This window comes from Varanus komodoensis, unplaced genomic scaffold (genome assembly GCF_004798865.1).
Source record: "Varanus komodoensis strain SLA01 unplaced genomic scaffold, ASM479886v1 scaffold96, whole genome shotgun sequence".
NCBI lineage: Eukaryota > Metazoa > Chordata > Lepidosauria > Squamata > Varanidae > Varanus > Varanus komodoensis.
This window is the reverse complement of record NW_025336664.1, coordinates 1,576,906-1,594,056: the sequence shown is the minus strand read 5'-3', so window position 1 is coordinate 1,594,056 and position 17,151 is coordinate 1,576,906. Positions and strand designations below refer to the sequence as shown.

The window sequence follows — 17,151 nt, the reverse complement described above, 5'->3', positions numbered from 1 at the left end:
AAGAACAAATCATGGGATATCTTCATGGGTTGATTGCTGTTAACTAGCCATGGCTTGTCAATGCACCTGGGTTCAGTTGAACATGTAGTTCAACAATAACCTACACTCAGCCCTTGTGTGGGTTACCATGTTGTCTGAACCCAGTCATTTTTTTCCTGAAATGCAAGCAGATAAAACTGTTATCGAATACAACATTGGATGAATAAAGATGTAAAGAAGCAAACCCAACTGAATAAGGGGCTTATAGATAGGATGTTCAAGAGCAAGGCAGCTCAGAAAGAGAAATTCCAGAAAATGAGAGAAAGGCAGGAAAGCAAGGGGAAAATAAGTGGTCCAATGACTCAGACACATTTTTTGAAATCTCTTTTATTCAGACTCATCGAAGTTAAAAAGTCATTCTCTGTTACTAATCATCATTCTGTACTGGCCTTGTATGTAAAAACAACTCCCCCACGGCAAAGAAACGATTCTATGGCGTTTCCTTAAAGTAGTCCATGAGCACCTCTGTGCAGGTGGCAACTGCATGAGACCTGGGAAGCATCACTCCAGCAGTATGACACAGGAAGCAGTGTCATCAGAAATGCATTTGCAATTAAGACTCATCAATAAAACCTCCCCCCACCAACCCCAAGAAACCTTGATGAAAGGGGAAGAAATTAAAGGCCACAGGCATAGACTGCTTACATTAACAAAGTGGGGGTGTAATCCATAAATTGTCATAAGGCGCAGGTCTTTCTTCAAGGAATCAGGCTGAATGCAATTAGCATGAGAAGGTGGATGTGATATATTAGACACTCAGCTATACCAAGAGTGTAAATTAGCAATGTACAGAGGCTTCCCCAGAAGTAAATGCCATAAGCTTAAAATGGGAGGGTGAACTTCTTAGCCAGATTAGAAATATTAGGAAATCACTGGACATATAAAGACAGCATTTCAGAAGACTGGACACACTTGGAAGAAGCACATTTTCACCTACTATTCGCCACAAACACCTTGCAGACTGAAAAAGGATACTTCCTTGCTCTCAGAGTAAATCTCCTTTACAAGATGCAGATCAGGCAGCTCATCCCCTCACCTATGAATATGACACTTATAACCTCATTTAGGATGACTGGTTTAGAAGAAGAAAGTGATGCCCATTTGTTGAACTTAGGTACGTGAATATTTCCAAAGCCCAAAGAAAGAAGTGTAGGCAGCTGACTCGTATATCACTCTGTGTGTACCTGTAATCCTTCAAGCTTCTTCGAGATTGCTCTGCTTGTTACATCATGCAACAAGATTCGTGAACAAACAGCAAAGGCAATCACCATGGATCAGACCTGGCCATTGTGGACAGGAAACCTCTCCCCCAGATGGGAGAATGTAAGATACCTTGCAGCTTCTCCGATATGCTCATACCACTATCCCTGATAGACAAGAAATCATTGGATGGCACGAGGGAAAAAAATCACAATCAGGAAGGCTTTTCCCGTGTTTTCTAAAACTATCCATATAATGTTATGGCAAATTTTTAAAGTCCATATAATTAAAGGCAAATCAATATTAACCCTGACCAGTATGATTATGTAAAATGTAACATTCCTGTTCCAGCTTCTGCTGTGCATTTTGCCCAGACTGACATATTCTGAAGGTCCAAAAGGGGGGAAGATGGCATTTCCTGTTACCCAAGTCCAACATCCAGGGACATCATGATCACAAATCCTAAGATGGAAGTCCAGGAAGCCAGCTTCCCATTGCCACTGCAAAGCAAAAAAGAGGAATGTAGATCTGTATTCCATAAGGAGCTGTTGTTGGGCATGACAATGGCTTTTTCAGCATGGTGTGACATATAAGAGTCTTCCAAAAATCATTAGGGCAGTTAGATCCCAAGGTCCCAAGGATCCCAAGGTCCCAAGAATCAAAGTATTCTTTGATACTTCATTCAAAAAATCACATTCCTGATTATGTATGCCACTCTGGCTGCACACAGAAGCATGAATATCTTGCATTTCTCATACTACAAACTTTTTGCAGTAGTGAATAAACAGCATTGTTGCCTTGCACTAACACTGGCTACTGTGGCAGTAACAAACAAGGATTTCCTGTCTGAATGCTTTGATTCTATTTCAGACTTCAAACACACAAGATTTTCCCATGGACTGCAATCTGGCATAGCAGAATCGACTACTGGTAGGCACCATGTCTAAATGCCATGAAAAAACACTGGGATATTAGATTTCTTAATATGGGATACTTGTGCCACAATACCCAGAAGCAAGTCATGTCATTACGAATGTGGCAAGCTCTTTACAGCAATGTATAATGAGAGCAGTGACAGAGTGCCAGGCATTTGCTGATGTACCAGTTTACCCATTTAATATCTGCATGTTCAAAGGCCAGAATGAACAGCATTTTGAAAGCAAAAGAGGTGCATAGATGAGGGTTGCTAAATCCTTCCCTTTATCCCTGCTGTAACCCAAGGAGGTAAGTTTTTTTTTTCTTTTGATAGACTTAAATACATTTTTTAAAATTTCACTTTTACCCTACATTTCTTACAAGAAGCTAAGAGTGATATACACAGATTCTTCTTGCTGCATGTTCACAACAGGCCAGTTAGGCTGTGAGTGTGACTGGCTCAAGGTCACTCAGTGAGCTTCAGTGCTGAGTCATGAACCAGAGATTTCAAGTCACCATCTAACTCTCTGGACCCTACAGCCTATTAGCTTGCCTAGAAGTTAGTCTAGCTGAGAGGAAAGAACCTCAACTAGTGGCATGGCTGCGCACAAGCAAAGTGGGGGAAGCACACTATGAACAGGGTGGCAGATTTAGCACCGTACCAGTATGCACCCTTTGCTCATAAAAACCAGAGGGCCAGGGCCGACTTTACAGGTGCGGATATGCATTTAATGGGATTGGCCTACTGCTTTTTCATCTACGTTTGGCCCCCTCTCCACAGAAGAAGAACTTCCTTACTGTTGTTGTTAACTGAAAGCCTTTCAAAATCTTTAGTTTTCTACCAAAACATCAACTTGAATCTATGGAGCTGCTGACATGTAATAGCGGCAAATCATGAGTTAATTAATCCACAATTCACATTGGCATATACTAGCCATGTATGCAACCTTTTTGAATTCAGTCCCTGAATTAGTTTCATTGCAGGTTCCTATCTGAGGTTCAAACCTCGATGCTATAGGTTATTCCTGGATTATACAACTCCAGTTAAGCTAGCCACTACTTTTAGGTTAATGAACCATGATCTATTGCTGCTATGTGTGAACTGGTTCTATGCAATATGTGATTTCAGACACATTGCTAAAGCACCTGGCTTAATTAGGTGAGATTGTGCTTCTGTGTTAAGTTTCCCTGCATGATCAGGGCATTAAACAATGTGAAGAAAACAGGTGGGGAGAGATGAGTAAGACTTCCTCACCTGATCTGAGCTTCTGGGATGATATCATCCATCACTACGTACACCATTGCCCCTGCAGCAAAAGCCAAGGCATAGGGAAGAAGAGGCTCTGCTAACAGCATGGCAAAGGCCCCAAAGATGCCGGCTAAAGGCTCCACCATACCACTTAATTGCCCATACCTGGAAAACAACCAAAACAAAACTGTCACTGGAGAAGCTCTAGACAGACACATGATTCCATGACTTTATGTACAGTGGTTTCTTTTTTACCCTTTTCCCTTTCAGCTGCTGCACTTTAGAGAGTGCAGAGTGAACACAAATCAGCTCTCCTCCCTTCCCTTTGCCAACTTCTTCTCTGGGGACAGAATAGTAGGGATCTTTGTCAGCCCTTACAAAGCAAACAGAAGTTCCTTCAAGTCATTCAGGAGCAAACACAGCAGAGGACAAATCCCCTCCTTTAATATGAAAGGTGCCAAATGCTATAAGCAAAATATGAGAATATCTGGCTACAGCAGGCTGGTAATGTTCTTCCTGATGGCTCTCCTTTTCCTTCCTTCCTTCCTTCCTTCCTTCCTTCCTTCCTTCCTTCCTTCCTTCCTTCCTTCCTCACCAGGTTTTGGTTTGTGCATGTTGCTTTTAGAAAGAAACTTCAAGACAGTAGATAAATTCTCTCTCATCTGAGAGTTTCAAGGGTTTCCACAAAATGAGAATCTTTATCATCTGACGGTTAAAAGAACGTAACATATTTTCTCATATAAAAATGTGCCATGGGAGACATGGCTGCAAACATGATTTACGTCCTTTCAGCACAATCACCAAACTCTGTGCATTTTGCTTTTGCAGGCAGTCTTGGATAGTCGGAACTGGTAGCCAGTTCCATACCTGGAACAATGGTTCATGGGTAACCTTTCAATTTGCTGTGATAGAAATGCCTGTAAGCAGAGAGAATGTTGGAACAGGTAACAATTTGTATGCATTGGAAGTCAAATGCATTTTTACTCCAAGACTTTGACAGGTAAGGATGCCCCAGTCTGCTAAAAGCACATAACACTGTTAGGTCCAAACTGCAAACCACTGGTGATCCAACATGAAAAACAAGAGGTCCCAAGAGCTTTGGTTAGCTGCTTCATATGTTTTAGCTGGCAGTATTCAACACTTTGATAGTGGGAACGATTGATGGCAAAAGGAGAAGGGGACAGCAGAGGTTGAGGTGGCTAGATGGGGTTACTGGGGTGGTGGGTGTGAGCTTGGGTGAACTCCAAGGAATGGTGGAGAACAGGAGAGCCTGGAGGAATGTTGCCCATGGGGTTGTGATGGGTTGGGCCTGACTTTGCAACGAAAAAACTACAACAAATTCAACACTTTGCTAATGCCATATTGCCCGCCCATTTGCTGGGGCATAATGGATAGCTTCTCAAGCAGGAGTACAAAATGCTAGCAATTTGATTCCTAGTATGACTGCATTCCGCACATTTCAGTAGGATCTCAGCAAGACAGAGGTCTGTTTCTGCAGTGAAGTCCTCTGAAAGCACCCTTCTGGTACCAGACCCAGTTGTCTGTCATGGGCATCACTGTGGAGTTCAATCCTGCAGCATCTCCCTCTCTCGTAAGAGAAACTAGCATTTATTTAGGTGGATGCTATTTGGCAAGAAGAGAACTTGTGCAAAAGACATTCCCAGCATTCTGCTTCTGGTTTCGCTCATCCATCATAACGCTTGGTACACGTGTGTAAGCACTAATACAACCTGACAGCTCACAAGTTCACGGCCTTGGCTGTTTCACCTCCAGAGAAGGGGGGAAGCGATTTTGAAATCCAGCCCAGAATGAACGGAAAGGAAACTATTCCTTGATCCAGATTATGTGAGCTACCCCATCAGTGCAACAATACAGAGCTAGCACTGGGACAACAGTTATCTGTTTAGCAGTTTATTGCACCATCGGTTTCCCAGAACAACTACCATGACATAGATTTATTGTTCAGAACGGACTTCTACTGGTAAAAGCCTGTAAACTTTCATGTTACAAAGAAATCTTCAAATAGGATGATGATCATAACAACTACTTGGTTTACTTATTATACTGTAACACCTGACTGGTTTTGGGATCCATAAATTGTTGACTCAAAGAGAATATGAATATCTCATTTATCTGAAGTTTGCTTGGGAGCCTTGTGAAAGGCTAAACAGAGGTCTATACATACAAGAAAGTTAGACAGAGAATGTGATGCAGACAGATAGACAATTAGCCTGCACACCTCAGGAGAGCTTAAAAAATTCCATATCAAGCCAGTTTCCATCCCCACCAGGAGTGAAGCTTTTGTAATTGTTCTTATGGACTAGGCCACTCCAAAATACTTGATATTGCAAGTATGGCTCACAATACTACCACCCCAGCTAATGTGGGGATTGTGGTTGTGGCCAAGGAACAGGCAAACCTGTTACAAGGAGGTAGAAGATGACAGCCTCATTCTTGCTAATTATGATGACAGCCCAGCCCTTTAACATTTTGAGCCCAGGACCATTGAGCTGAAGTCAAGTGGATCATTTTCTGGGCAGCAGATACAGTGAGCAGGGTTACAAATTCTCCTTCAACCTCTTACCTATCTACTGCTGGTCGTGGAAGAGATGAACAAATCACCCACAACCACCACTCCCCAGTGGTGAGCTGCTTCTTCCCAGGAAGTCCCCTCTGTCCACTGCGTGAGTATAAATGGCCGGTTCGCTAGCTGAAGCTGACCTTTTTGTATCAAGCACTCAAGGTAAGATTTGGGGGACCAAAACAAGTAAATGTTAAACTATATGACAACAACTAAATTAGAAACACAACAACCCAGTGTCAAATGTTGAGCAACAGTTGAGTGTGTTTTGTCATTGAACTGTGTATTGTTGTTAAAACATGGGTTGTATAGTCTTTACCCAGCTACACAAACAAGCTATGGCTTGTCAACCACAAACAGAGAACCCATGGTTTGTTGTTGGCTTGTGAACTGTGAGCTGTTTGCCATAGTTAGTTATGCCACTTGCATTGAGACAAGACAACGACAATAACAACCTCATGGCAACGTGAGTTAAATGGCAACTCACACTCTACCCATAATCAGCCACTGAATGTGGGTTGAATGTGGGTTCAGATAATATCCAAAGTTAACCATCATAATTATGGCCTATTATATGAACTTAGTCAAAGAGTTAAGAGGTTTGTAAGTCCTACTGAAAGTTGGATGTAACAGGGTTTTGAGCAGCCACAATGTCGGGCCATTTTATAAGACATATGAAAACAAATGACGTAAATAGCAATGACCTCTTCTAGGATTAAGGAGATAGCATGAATCCAAGCCACTTTTATAACAGTTCCACTGCTATATCAGGAAACACAAAGGCAACCTGAAAAACAGCTTTTGGACCTTACTTACCAGAATGCTCTCCATGTTGAAAAGCCAGCTCCGCGTAAGGGGAGGCTAACAGCTAGCCCTTCCGGAAAATTTTGAATTCCAATTCCAATTGCTAAATTCCTGTGTGAATAAAATGAAATAGAGTATAGATGTTATATAATAGAACCGGTGCATGTGTATGGGTGGAGGAAATAAAGAGACAGTAGTCTGGGATAGTCCGTTTGCTGGAGAAAAATTCCTTGTTATTAAACATGGTTCTTTAATGTCAGTGTTTTCAGCCCTTGGGGCCTAATGTAATCATGCTAATGCTTGGCATCCAACTCATGATTTTCATCTTCAAAGTGTTTTACATAACTTACTCAACTTAACAATGCCCCTGGGAGGCAAAGAGGAACAGAGGTGGGTGGAGAAAAGACTTGTCAAAAAGAGGTAGAGACCAAGTTTAAAATAGCTTTCTATGTTGAATTCCAAAGAGCTGAAACACACACCAGAGGCAGAAAGCTTAAAAAAGAAAAGTGTGTGTGTGTGTGTGTGTGTGTGTGTGTGTGGCGAGGGAAAGTTAAGTCTCTGTAGCCTGCTTTTCACATTACTTTTTTAAACACAACACAGGTAATGCATGCAAGCCTTGAGTTGAAAGGAAATGGCAAGTCTAGGAGACAAAAATGTTTTGCATTATTCACAACACAGGCAGCTTCCACACAGTATAATGACAAGGGGTCTGCAACCTTTTTGGGCTGGTCCTCAGATTTAATATTTTGAAAAACTGTCAAGGACAATATCACAAAATATGCACACCATAGTGGGTGCAGCCAGTCACAAAACTTGTTTGCAGCCCATGTGGAGCCTAAAGGCAATCTGCAGAAGGAAAATGGAGATAACAGAAATTGCAGGCCAGGTGCTTCACTGTGAAACTGCCCCAAACACTAAATTTTAAAACAAAGATTGGGAAGGGTAGGAGACTTGGATGGGCACTGGAGGAGCTGCCTGTGTGTACTGGTGTCCATGGTCACCATTGTTGTGAGCTGGGTTTCCCTCCCTCTGCATTTCAAAGCCACAGATAGTTCTTTGCAAAAGTTCTTTATTCGCCAAAGTATACCCAGTGAATTCAATCACCACTGGATGAATCTCTGAGCATGCAGAAAGTGGTCCTCTGACCCCAATCTAGCAACTACTCCTGGAAACCCTCCTTTGGAGGATGTCTGAGCCCCATCCCCTGGGAGGGACCTTTTGGAAGAAAGCCAGTCTATTCTCTGTCCACCCACCCTCCTGTTGGCTAACCCTCCTCTTCTGACACCCTGCCATGGGGTCAAGAGTCATCTGGCTTCATGTGGCTCTGAGAACTCCTCTCTCAGCCCCACTCTTAACAGTTCTACATTTTGGCTATTCCCAGAACTTTTCTCAGCACCTAAAGAGAGTAGCCTTGAGAGAAGCTTGTCTGCTTTTCCCATCTCAAAGTCTGAAGCCCCCAATTCCCCCTGACTCAGAGTCCAGATTGGTGTGAGGCAGGAGTACGTGACAAGAACTGTTCCCCCTCATATTCCTAACAACCACCCTGGAGACCACAGGGATAGGCACCAACCGTGAGCTACCACCGTTTGAGAGTCTTTCCATGCAGGGCCACTGCCACAGGACGATGCTGTATCTCACTCAGAAGTGGTGCTAGGTGTCAGGAGGCAGCCCGCTAGGGCCGAAGCCCTCCTGTCCTATGTCCACACTTTCTATGGGGAACAAGAAGTGGGACTCCTGAGGCTTTCAGTGAACCAATCTTCCTTCCCCAAATGTGCATTCTGAACTAAGTGGTATAAATGTATGGAGAGATCTCTCATGTGCCATTCAACAAATGCTTCATTTTATATGCCCAGAGACTCGAAAACCCACATTATCTACAGAGCAGCAATGAGTTGGAAGAACTGCTTCCTAAAATGCTTTAAAGGAAGCGGCAACATCATGCCTCACCATCCCTGCCCAAGCACACACATAGCCCAGTTGTTTGTCCACCTCCTGCAAACCTCGCTGAGGAGAAGGAGACTGTTCTTGACCTAGGAGCAAAGAAGCTACCTGATGCCAGGATGGTCCATTGGTCCCCTCGCAACAATGACTGCAGCATTGCCCAGGCTTTCAGAAGAGAGTCTTCCAGGTCTACCTGGAGATTCCAGACTTGAACCCAGAAGCTTCTGCATTCAAAACATGCGCTCTGCTGCTGAAGTCTGTGGCCTCCCACACTTCAACCAGACCCAACTGCTGTCACATTGGTGAACAAAGCAAGGCTAAAGCAAAACAAGGCAGAGATGAAACCAGCCACAGGAGGACTACAATGGTCGAGTTTTCCTGCAGTTCAGACTAGTGAGTCAACCTGACCAGGGAGCTTTAACAGCAGACGTGGGCAGACTTCAGATGCACTTGAGCTCTACTATCAGAAACTGGTACAAAAGACAGACACTTACGATTAAAGAATGCTAATCCCAAGAACTGAAAGCAGCCCACCATCCTTCCGCAAAACAATCCACTTCTAATTTCCCAAGGTTTTCTTCATGCCTGGGAACCAAAAATCCCTGGTGATCTACTGCAACTCACTCAGAGATCTACCTTCTGCCAATCCCTCCTTTACAGGTGGAGGGCATCATCACATCATTTGCTCAGAGAACACTAAGAAGCTTCCTTTCCTGCTGGACTACCTGGTTTCCCTTTCATTTCCCTTGTCCAGCCAGAACAGGAACTTGCCTGACCTTCTTTTCCCCTACCATCAGCCCTTTGTGTTCCTAGGTGGAAGATACACAGCAGCCACGGCAACTCGGGGCCTAGAAGCCCAACTTCCTTCCCTCTCATCAACATTTTGTATTAGTCACAAAAGCATTGTTTGCAATGTCTCTGTTGAAGGAGAATGTAGTCCTATACCAGATGTCTGAGGTATGAGTTCCACCTGTTGCTGAACACCAATTCTTTTAGTCCCAGATAAATGTGAATTCTCGGACAAAAGGAGGAGTGATTGACTCTCATATTTTTAGTATATCTGTGGCCCCCTGAAGAGGGGAGGGGCTTTAAGGTGGGTATAACCAAAACTGCAATTGAAGAACATGGACCACAGAACTGTGCAACATGCATTAGTTTCCCCCAGTGTAGGAAAGATGAAAGGCTGGGCTGGAAGCTGCTTGAAAATATGATGTGTTAAACTGTAATTGTAAACACTGGATAGAACATCTGCTTCTTTCACTGATGCCATGCATGTGAAGGGAAACACAAAAATCAGAGTCAATTTACTGTCTGGCTTTTAATACTTTCCAATGGGTAACTAAATCTTTTTAGTAGAGATTAGCCTTCCTGATGAGTTGGATTTTGGTTCCCAGATCCTCAGCCTGAAAGCACCAGGCCAGGTGCTGAGCATCTGAATTACTCTTATAGCACAATCCTGTGCAAGTTTAGACAGAAAAAAGCCAGCGATAGTTGGAGCATGCTGAGAGTTGAAGGTCTCTTTTCTGCCTAAATGGCCTAGGATTTCACCCTTAATACGTTGTTTAACACTAAGCAATGAATCAGCATTGGCAAAACTTAAAAAAAAGAAGAAAAAAAACAAGAGCAGCTGTTTAGTGTTCCACTACTCTTAGAAGCAAGCATCCAAAAGATGGCATGTTTAGTGCTCAATTGCTGATTGAGAGGGAATACCATCTTGCCTAGGGGATGTCAAACCACCAAGGTTGAGATGTTCTTAGAAGAGACAGAATTCACACCAGCGTGCTGCCTTTCAGTTAAACGGCAAACACATCTTGTCTGTGAACGTGGGAGTGGGCCAGTGAGGTTCTGCAGGAACAATATTGTGTTTTAATGTGAAAAATCTCTGTTCAACCACAAAACTCCCTGGGTGGGCTTGGTAAAGTCATGATCTCTCCGTCTGATCCCCTTGGCTGGCATCTAGGGGCAATAAATGAGCAAAGAGGTTCAAAGCCTTTGATACATGGCAAAGAGGAGCTGCCTTCCCCTTCGGCACTGCCCCTGACTTTTCTTACTGTCTCAGGTGTTATCAGTGCTCCATTCTTGTTTCCTTATGCTGCAGTGCATGTGTGAATCTGTTCTGTCCTGAGATGGGCTACCAATGGTCACTGGATCTCACTAGATGACCCAGACAGACAACAGAGCTTGGGATACTGAGATAGCCTGCCTCATCATCTTACAAAGGTCTGGAGACAAATGCCGTCTTTGTGTTGTTCTTATGTGTCATCAAGTCATCTTTAACCTAGGGTAGCATTGTGAATGAAAGCCTTCCAAAATGTTTAAACCCTACCCCCTGACAGCTCCATTCAGTTCTTCCAAGTTCAAGGCTGTGGCTTCCTTTATGGATTATTTGGTCTTCCCTGCCAACCTTGCAGTTCGAAAGCATGCAAATGCAAGTAGATAAAAAGGTACCACGTCAATAGGAAGGTAACAGCATTCTGTGCACCTTGGTGTTTAGTCATGCTGGCCACACGACCACGGAGACTGTCTGCGGACCAACACTGGCTCCCCCGGCTAGGAAATGGAGATGAGCACCGCCCCCTAGAGTCAGGCATGACTGGACTTAATGTCAAGGGGAAACCTTTACCTTTACCCCTCTTCTTCCTCTGACTTTCCTTATGGTGGTCTTCTCCAGTGAGTCTTGCCTTCATAAGATGTGTCTGAATGACAGCCTCAGTTTTGTCATTTTTGTTTCTAGGGAAAGCTCTGGCTTGGTATGATGCAGGACCCACTTGTTTGTCCTTCTGTTGGTCCAGGGTATTTGCAAAGCTTACAGTATCATGTCCTGTCAGCTTTCTTCACTGTCCAACTTTCACTCCCATAGGTTCTGATTGCAACTACTGTTGTGAATACAGTAGTTTGGATTATCTTGATCTTGGTCTCCATTAAAACTTCCTTATACTTGATGTTCTTTTCCAGTTCCTCCATTGCTGCCCTTCCAAGTCTCAGTCTTCTTTGGATTTCTTGGCTGCAGTCTCCCTTTGAATTGATGACTGAGCCAAGATAAGTGAAATCTTTCACAATTTCGATTTCTTCATTAGGAACAGCAGTCCCCCAAGTGGTCCCTAGTACATTAGCTAAAGGTTTAAATCCTGTTTGGAGGAATTTTTTCAAGAAATTATACACCATTTTGTGTGCATGTCTGATTCCAATTACACAATAAACATTTTTAAAAAATAAGTCTACAGAAAGGAAATGTATTTGAAAAGAGAAGGAAGGGTTTTTGCACCACCCAGTGAATGGACAAAGATGTCACTTCTGCATAGGTACTTTCCCAAAAATGGTCATGAGATTAAAAAATGGCAAAATATGAAAAGGACACAAAAACAATTCGATGAATCAGCAGGATTGTTCTCATGAATGGACAGGTGAATTAACCAGAATTGAACTGCAGTCTACAAATCAGCATTTGTGTTTCTGTTCATCTCAACATACATGGAATTAGAGGGAAAGACTGCAACTTACATAAAATTCTTGGCATGCATGCTGTTGATACGTTGGTTACAAAACTGTGGGCTCACCTGGCGCATTTTAGGCTATCTGCTTACTCAGTCGACATCTGCACAAACTTGAAAATGAAATGAGGGTTTCACTCTTTCAAGAGAGATTTTCCTAAAATTAAATGTAAAAGGAAACAAAAGCTTTCCTTATTGCATTTCCCTATTTGATATATGGAATTTACTGCTCACAAACATGAAGGATTAACAACACCAGAGAGTATAGTTTGAAAAAGAGCTGTTGCCTCAAAAGCTTTGCCAATCAGATTTGTTCATGCCCTGTAGTAACCTTCCGATGCCACCCATGTACTTGTGGTAAAACTTCACCTCCAATTCCAGTCCGATGACCCAAAATACAGCGAGATCCTGAAAGCTGCAGCACTGAGACCCAAAGAGGTTGGAGTCTCAGATTTCAGTACGGTGAGCAGTGTCAGCTCTGGGTTTCTGAGGGTCCTCAGGTCCCCTCAGTGGGCCTCCTCGGCCAATGCTTCTGTCTTCTCACCACCACTTTCTCCATCTGCTGTTGCTCCTCCTCCTCCTCCTCAATGATGATGCTACTTGCTTGTTTGCTGGACTTGCAGAGAGCGGGAGTGCCTCCCTACCACTACCAGTGCTGTCTGTTGTCACTGAACTTCCTGGCACCCTTTCCACCAAGGATGTCACAGGCGATAGACGTTCTTGTGTCACCTGGATGAAAATTGCATCCTAGAACTCTGTGTAGGCCATTTTTCCCTTAAGTATCCTTTGCTTTCACTTCTTGCCTCTTGTTATATTCTAATAAGCATTGACTCTTAATTTGTCCTGGGGGACTGAGGTGTGAATTTGTGGTCAAGACCCAAGAGAGAGGTTATTCTTTCCTCAGGTGGCCTAACCACTTAGCCATACCAGCAGAGCACTCACGAGCTCTGTGTGCAGAACTGAACAGTGGACAAAGGGGCTGTGTCCTGTTGGATGGTGCCCACAATACTGCTCGGATTATGGGCCTTACTGAAATCCACAAGTCTCCCCCTTGGCTGTCCTCCTCCAAGGTTTAACCAGACCATGGCTCTACCCACAGCCTTCTAAAAACTGTAGCTAAGGGGTTGGGATCCTGGTAGACCTTGTTACTGAGGGCCATGGCAATGGTAGTAACAAGTAAGATAATTGAAATAAGAAGGCTTCCATGACTGTTAATGAGCATGCCTCAGAATAATAACAGCCATGACAAGACAGGGAAAGCACACGCCCCGATATACGTAACTCAATAGGGTGACTGAGAAGAGGAATGAGTTCAGCACTCCTAACACACACTTCACTTGGGAAAGAGTCATGAAAGAGCTTGTGAAACCAAATAGGCTGAGCACATGCACATGCCCTAAGGGCGCACGCAGCCCTTCCCACCATTGCTGAGTTTTGGCACATGCAACCATCTCCATATTTGGCTAGAAGCACTGTTCATTAAAACTGACTGAAAAGAAAGGCTACCTGAGATATCCTATTCTTTATGTGGGGTCTTGGATAGGTGGGGGCTTGTTTCACCAACACCTCCGCACAGCACCTGGCACACACACAAGGTGCTGGTGAGCAGGATCGCCACACCCGTCGAACGCAAGGGCATTTATGGCAGCCAGATTGTTCTGCCAGCCCGTGGTGATTATTCAGCATCTGCCAGTGTCGAGGGGCTGGAAGGCAGCAGCAGGGGCCTCTTTCTGTGCCCTCTGTCCTCTCTCTTCCAGGAGGCGCAAACCTCTGCACAAAGACTGCCTTCATTCTTCACTCTAGGAGATTTCTGCAGCTGCAAGAAAGATCCTTTTCTGATACATTAAACACTTGCTCCATCTTAGTGAAATAAGACAAGCGATGGAAGGGGGAAATCTCTCAGAGTTGTTTAAAACTTTTGAAATGGCTGAGGGAGGAAGCGGCAGAGCTGTGAATTTTGTTACCCGGGACAGACTATTACAATGAAGGGAAGGAGGAGGGAGGTGCAGGAGAAAAGGAGTGTAGCGAAAACATCTCTTCCAGAAAACAGTAGAGCTGCTGTCTACAAGCTTCCCCCGCCCACCCCCTTCGCCTCTCCTTAGCACAAAGCAGCTATTACTAGCCCCAACCACAACAAATTAATGGGTGGGAGAGGGAAGTGTGAATGGAGGGGTCTGTGCAGAAAGAAACCACAAGACTGCCACTGTGCCATCCCCCACGAGAAGGCAAAACCCATTCCAACCTCGCTGTACTTGCCTGCCTTAAAAAGCAATTGGGTAAGTTTTTAGTTTGCCTGGTTTCATGGGGAAAGGCTGGGTGGGTCAGGTGCAGCTGAAACAGGAAAAGAAAAGGAACGGGAAAAAACTTAACATCTTAACATATGATTAAAACCAGAAACTTAGCCTTGCTTTTGAGGCCATGGAACATGAGGTGCAAAACTGCATTAACATTCCTGAGATTTGGAAGCATGTAACAGTGCAACCTTATGCATGTGCCCGTCTGGAAGTAAATTCTCTTGCATTCAGTAGGATTGGGAGTGTGTCTAGGAGTGCAGCCTGAAGGGATCTTGATAAAATTACATCCATCTATAACAGTTTTGGGCTTAACAGTGAAGAAAAGCACATCCACCCCTTATATGCAAGTATTCTGGAAATGTGGAGATATGCAGTCTTTGGGGATGATTAGTCTGAAATATTATCAGACGGTATCTCTACTTTCTTTTTCCAAGCCATAACTCATACTCAAATTGGAGGAGATGCTAAGACGGCAACTCTCTCTCAAAAGCAGAATCTAAAAATATCTCCCAATGTTAAAAAGCCTCATCTATTACTGGAAAGCACCCAGTCAAAAGCACTCAAGAAAGTCATGCATCAGTGTTTCTAAGCCTTTATGCAAACTGCGTGCTGAAACACTCAAGGCTGAATGGCCAAAGATGTTAAATATATAAAATCAAAGCATAGGTCTGCCACAAAATAAGTTTTTCCAAGCAGTGACAAGCAGCAAAGTTTGTTCATGGCCTATTTCTCCGGCTTGTCTGAGGAAAGAGAAACCAGACTTCTCAGGTCACATGTCACAGTAAGCAACCCTCGGATGGAAGGTTCATAGATGGTTTAATTGAGCAACGTGTATCAGCATGCTGTCTTATTCATGATAAGCTGGAAGTCTTTAGAATTCAGTGTTATATGCAAACTAGGCCAATGCCTTTTCCCATCCAAAAACCCAGTGTCCTTGTTAAGCATACTGGCAAATCATCATCATCATCATCATCATCATCATCATCATCATCATCATCATCATCCTGACATATATCCAAGGAACAGCTTTGCTTGAACTCAAGGTAGTAGGATCATCTTAGCAGGATGCAATCACACATTTCAAGCCAACGTTATCCTTTAAAGTCCCTGAAATATAACCCACCCAATTGCTACCAAAAATCTCAAGGATGTTTATTTGCTTTACTTTACAGAAAAGTCAAATCACATAGTTATCACATTCAGACCATGTTACTATGATACAGAGGATATGAAAAAAATTGTGGTCCTGCAGTCAGTTCCTTTGGCCCCTCCCATTATGCAAGCAAACAAATCAGGATGTTTTCTGTTTCCTGTCACATCTGGACTGGGAAATCTGACACTGCCTTTCTCAGAGTCTTTTGGAAGCTCAGAGGAAGGCCTTCAATCGGCCAGCAGGCATCCCTGGGAATTCTGTGGCTTAGGATGCTCTCCCTGTCATGACTGGAAGCCATTTTGGCTCACTTTCTCCCTCCTTCACCTCTCCAGATTGACTTTTGCCATCTCTGGCAGCCCCTCTAAAGTGGCCACGCAGCACATGGGAGGAGCTGTGAGTAACAAAGCACCCTAAATTTGTACAGTTTTGTTAATTTTATTTTTTAAGCAGGAGTTGTACGATTCTGAAGGTAAAGTTCGGCACATTTTCACAACGTCAAAAAGCAATTTCTGGAAAAGCAAAACAAAGCAAACAAAAAAAGGGTGGGGGGATTGCAGCTAGCCCAACTGGCTAGGAACATGATGGGGGGGCAATGAGCCAATGATGGTTGCCCATCATGCCACTTGACAAGAGTGGGAAGGGATTATTGTTTTTTGCTGCTCTTGCTCAGCAGATTGTCCACGACTGGCCACAACTCTTCATGAAAATAGTTGTCTGAGTGCATATGACATGCAGACACATCATGGGTGAAGTAAACTCTACTACAGACATGATTGCTGGAAAACAACAAGAACAACATGTCACCCTGTGGAAAGTGGTCTGGATTCAGACAACATGACCAACGGCTATGGTGGGCTGTCGGGACATGCAAACAAGATCATAGTACATTGTAGACCTGAATTTAGCATCAGGATTTCCTTTTTACAGAATCTCTCTGGGAAAATGGACTGTATTTCCCATATTTATGAATATTTCTTCCATTAGCCTGGCTTCATGCATAAGAGCAGTAGGTTCGGGGCACAAAACTGCAGGCATTACATGTAAGACAGGTGCTAACAAATGCCTTACAGGTGTGCATGCTTGTTAGAATGCGGTCACAGGAAAGCATATACTTCACCAGTTCTCTTGTACCCCACCAATTCTGGTCTGCAAATACTGTCCGCTGTTTGCAGAACTAAGACTTAGCCCTCCTGGACAATTAGAAATGAGCAAAGATGTTAATTTCTGGAATGGGTCAGGTCAGTGAAGCTTCACTAAGGGAGCTCTGCTGACCTGTCCGAACCAAGAAACCAGCTTTTCCATTGGTTTTTGAGCTTCCGCTGAGAAGCACTAAAGCTTTATAGCATGAGCAGTGAGTCCCACTCATGCAGCAAAATTGGTGGATTCCACCACCGGTGCAGCAGCATTTGTAAAAAGCGGGGTGCAAAAGAATCGGCAGGGATGTAAACATCGCACTGATTCAACCCATGCATTTTAAAATTCTG

At 43.7% G+C, this 17,151-nt stretch overlaps 1 protein-coding gene across 3 annotated transcripts in view; it reads right to left on the bottom strand.

Annotated features, from left to right (window-relative positions):
* Positions 1-359: 359 nt before the first annotated feature.
* The window catches only part of SLC39A11 (solute carrier family 39 member 11), a 340,346-nt gene continuing 323,554 nt past the window's right edge, over positions 360-17,151 (bottom strand). For all 3 annotated transcript variants that reach the window (XM_044418981.1, XM_044418982.1, XM_044418980.1), the window contains exons 8-10: positions 6,801-6,899; positions 3,410-3,568; positions 360-1,739 (exon numbers count right to left, since the gene is read on the bottom strand). In XM_044418981.1, the coding sequence (XP_044274916.1) occupies positions 1,661-1,739; positions 3,410-3,568; positions 6,801-6,899 (337 nt within the window). In that variant the 3' untranslated portion in view covers positions 360-1,660. The remainder of the gene's footprint in view (positions 1,740-3,409; positions 3,569-6,800; positions 6,900-17,151) is intronic.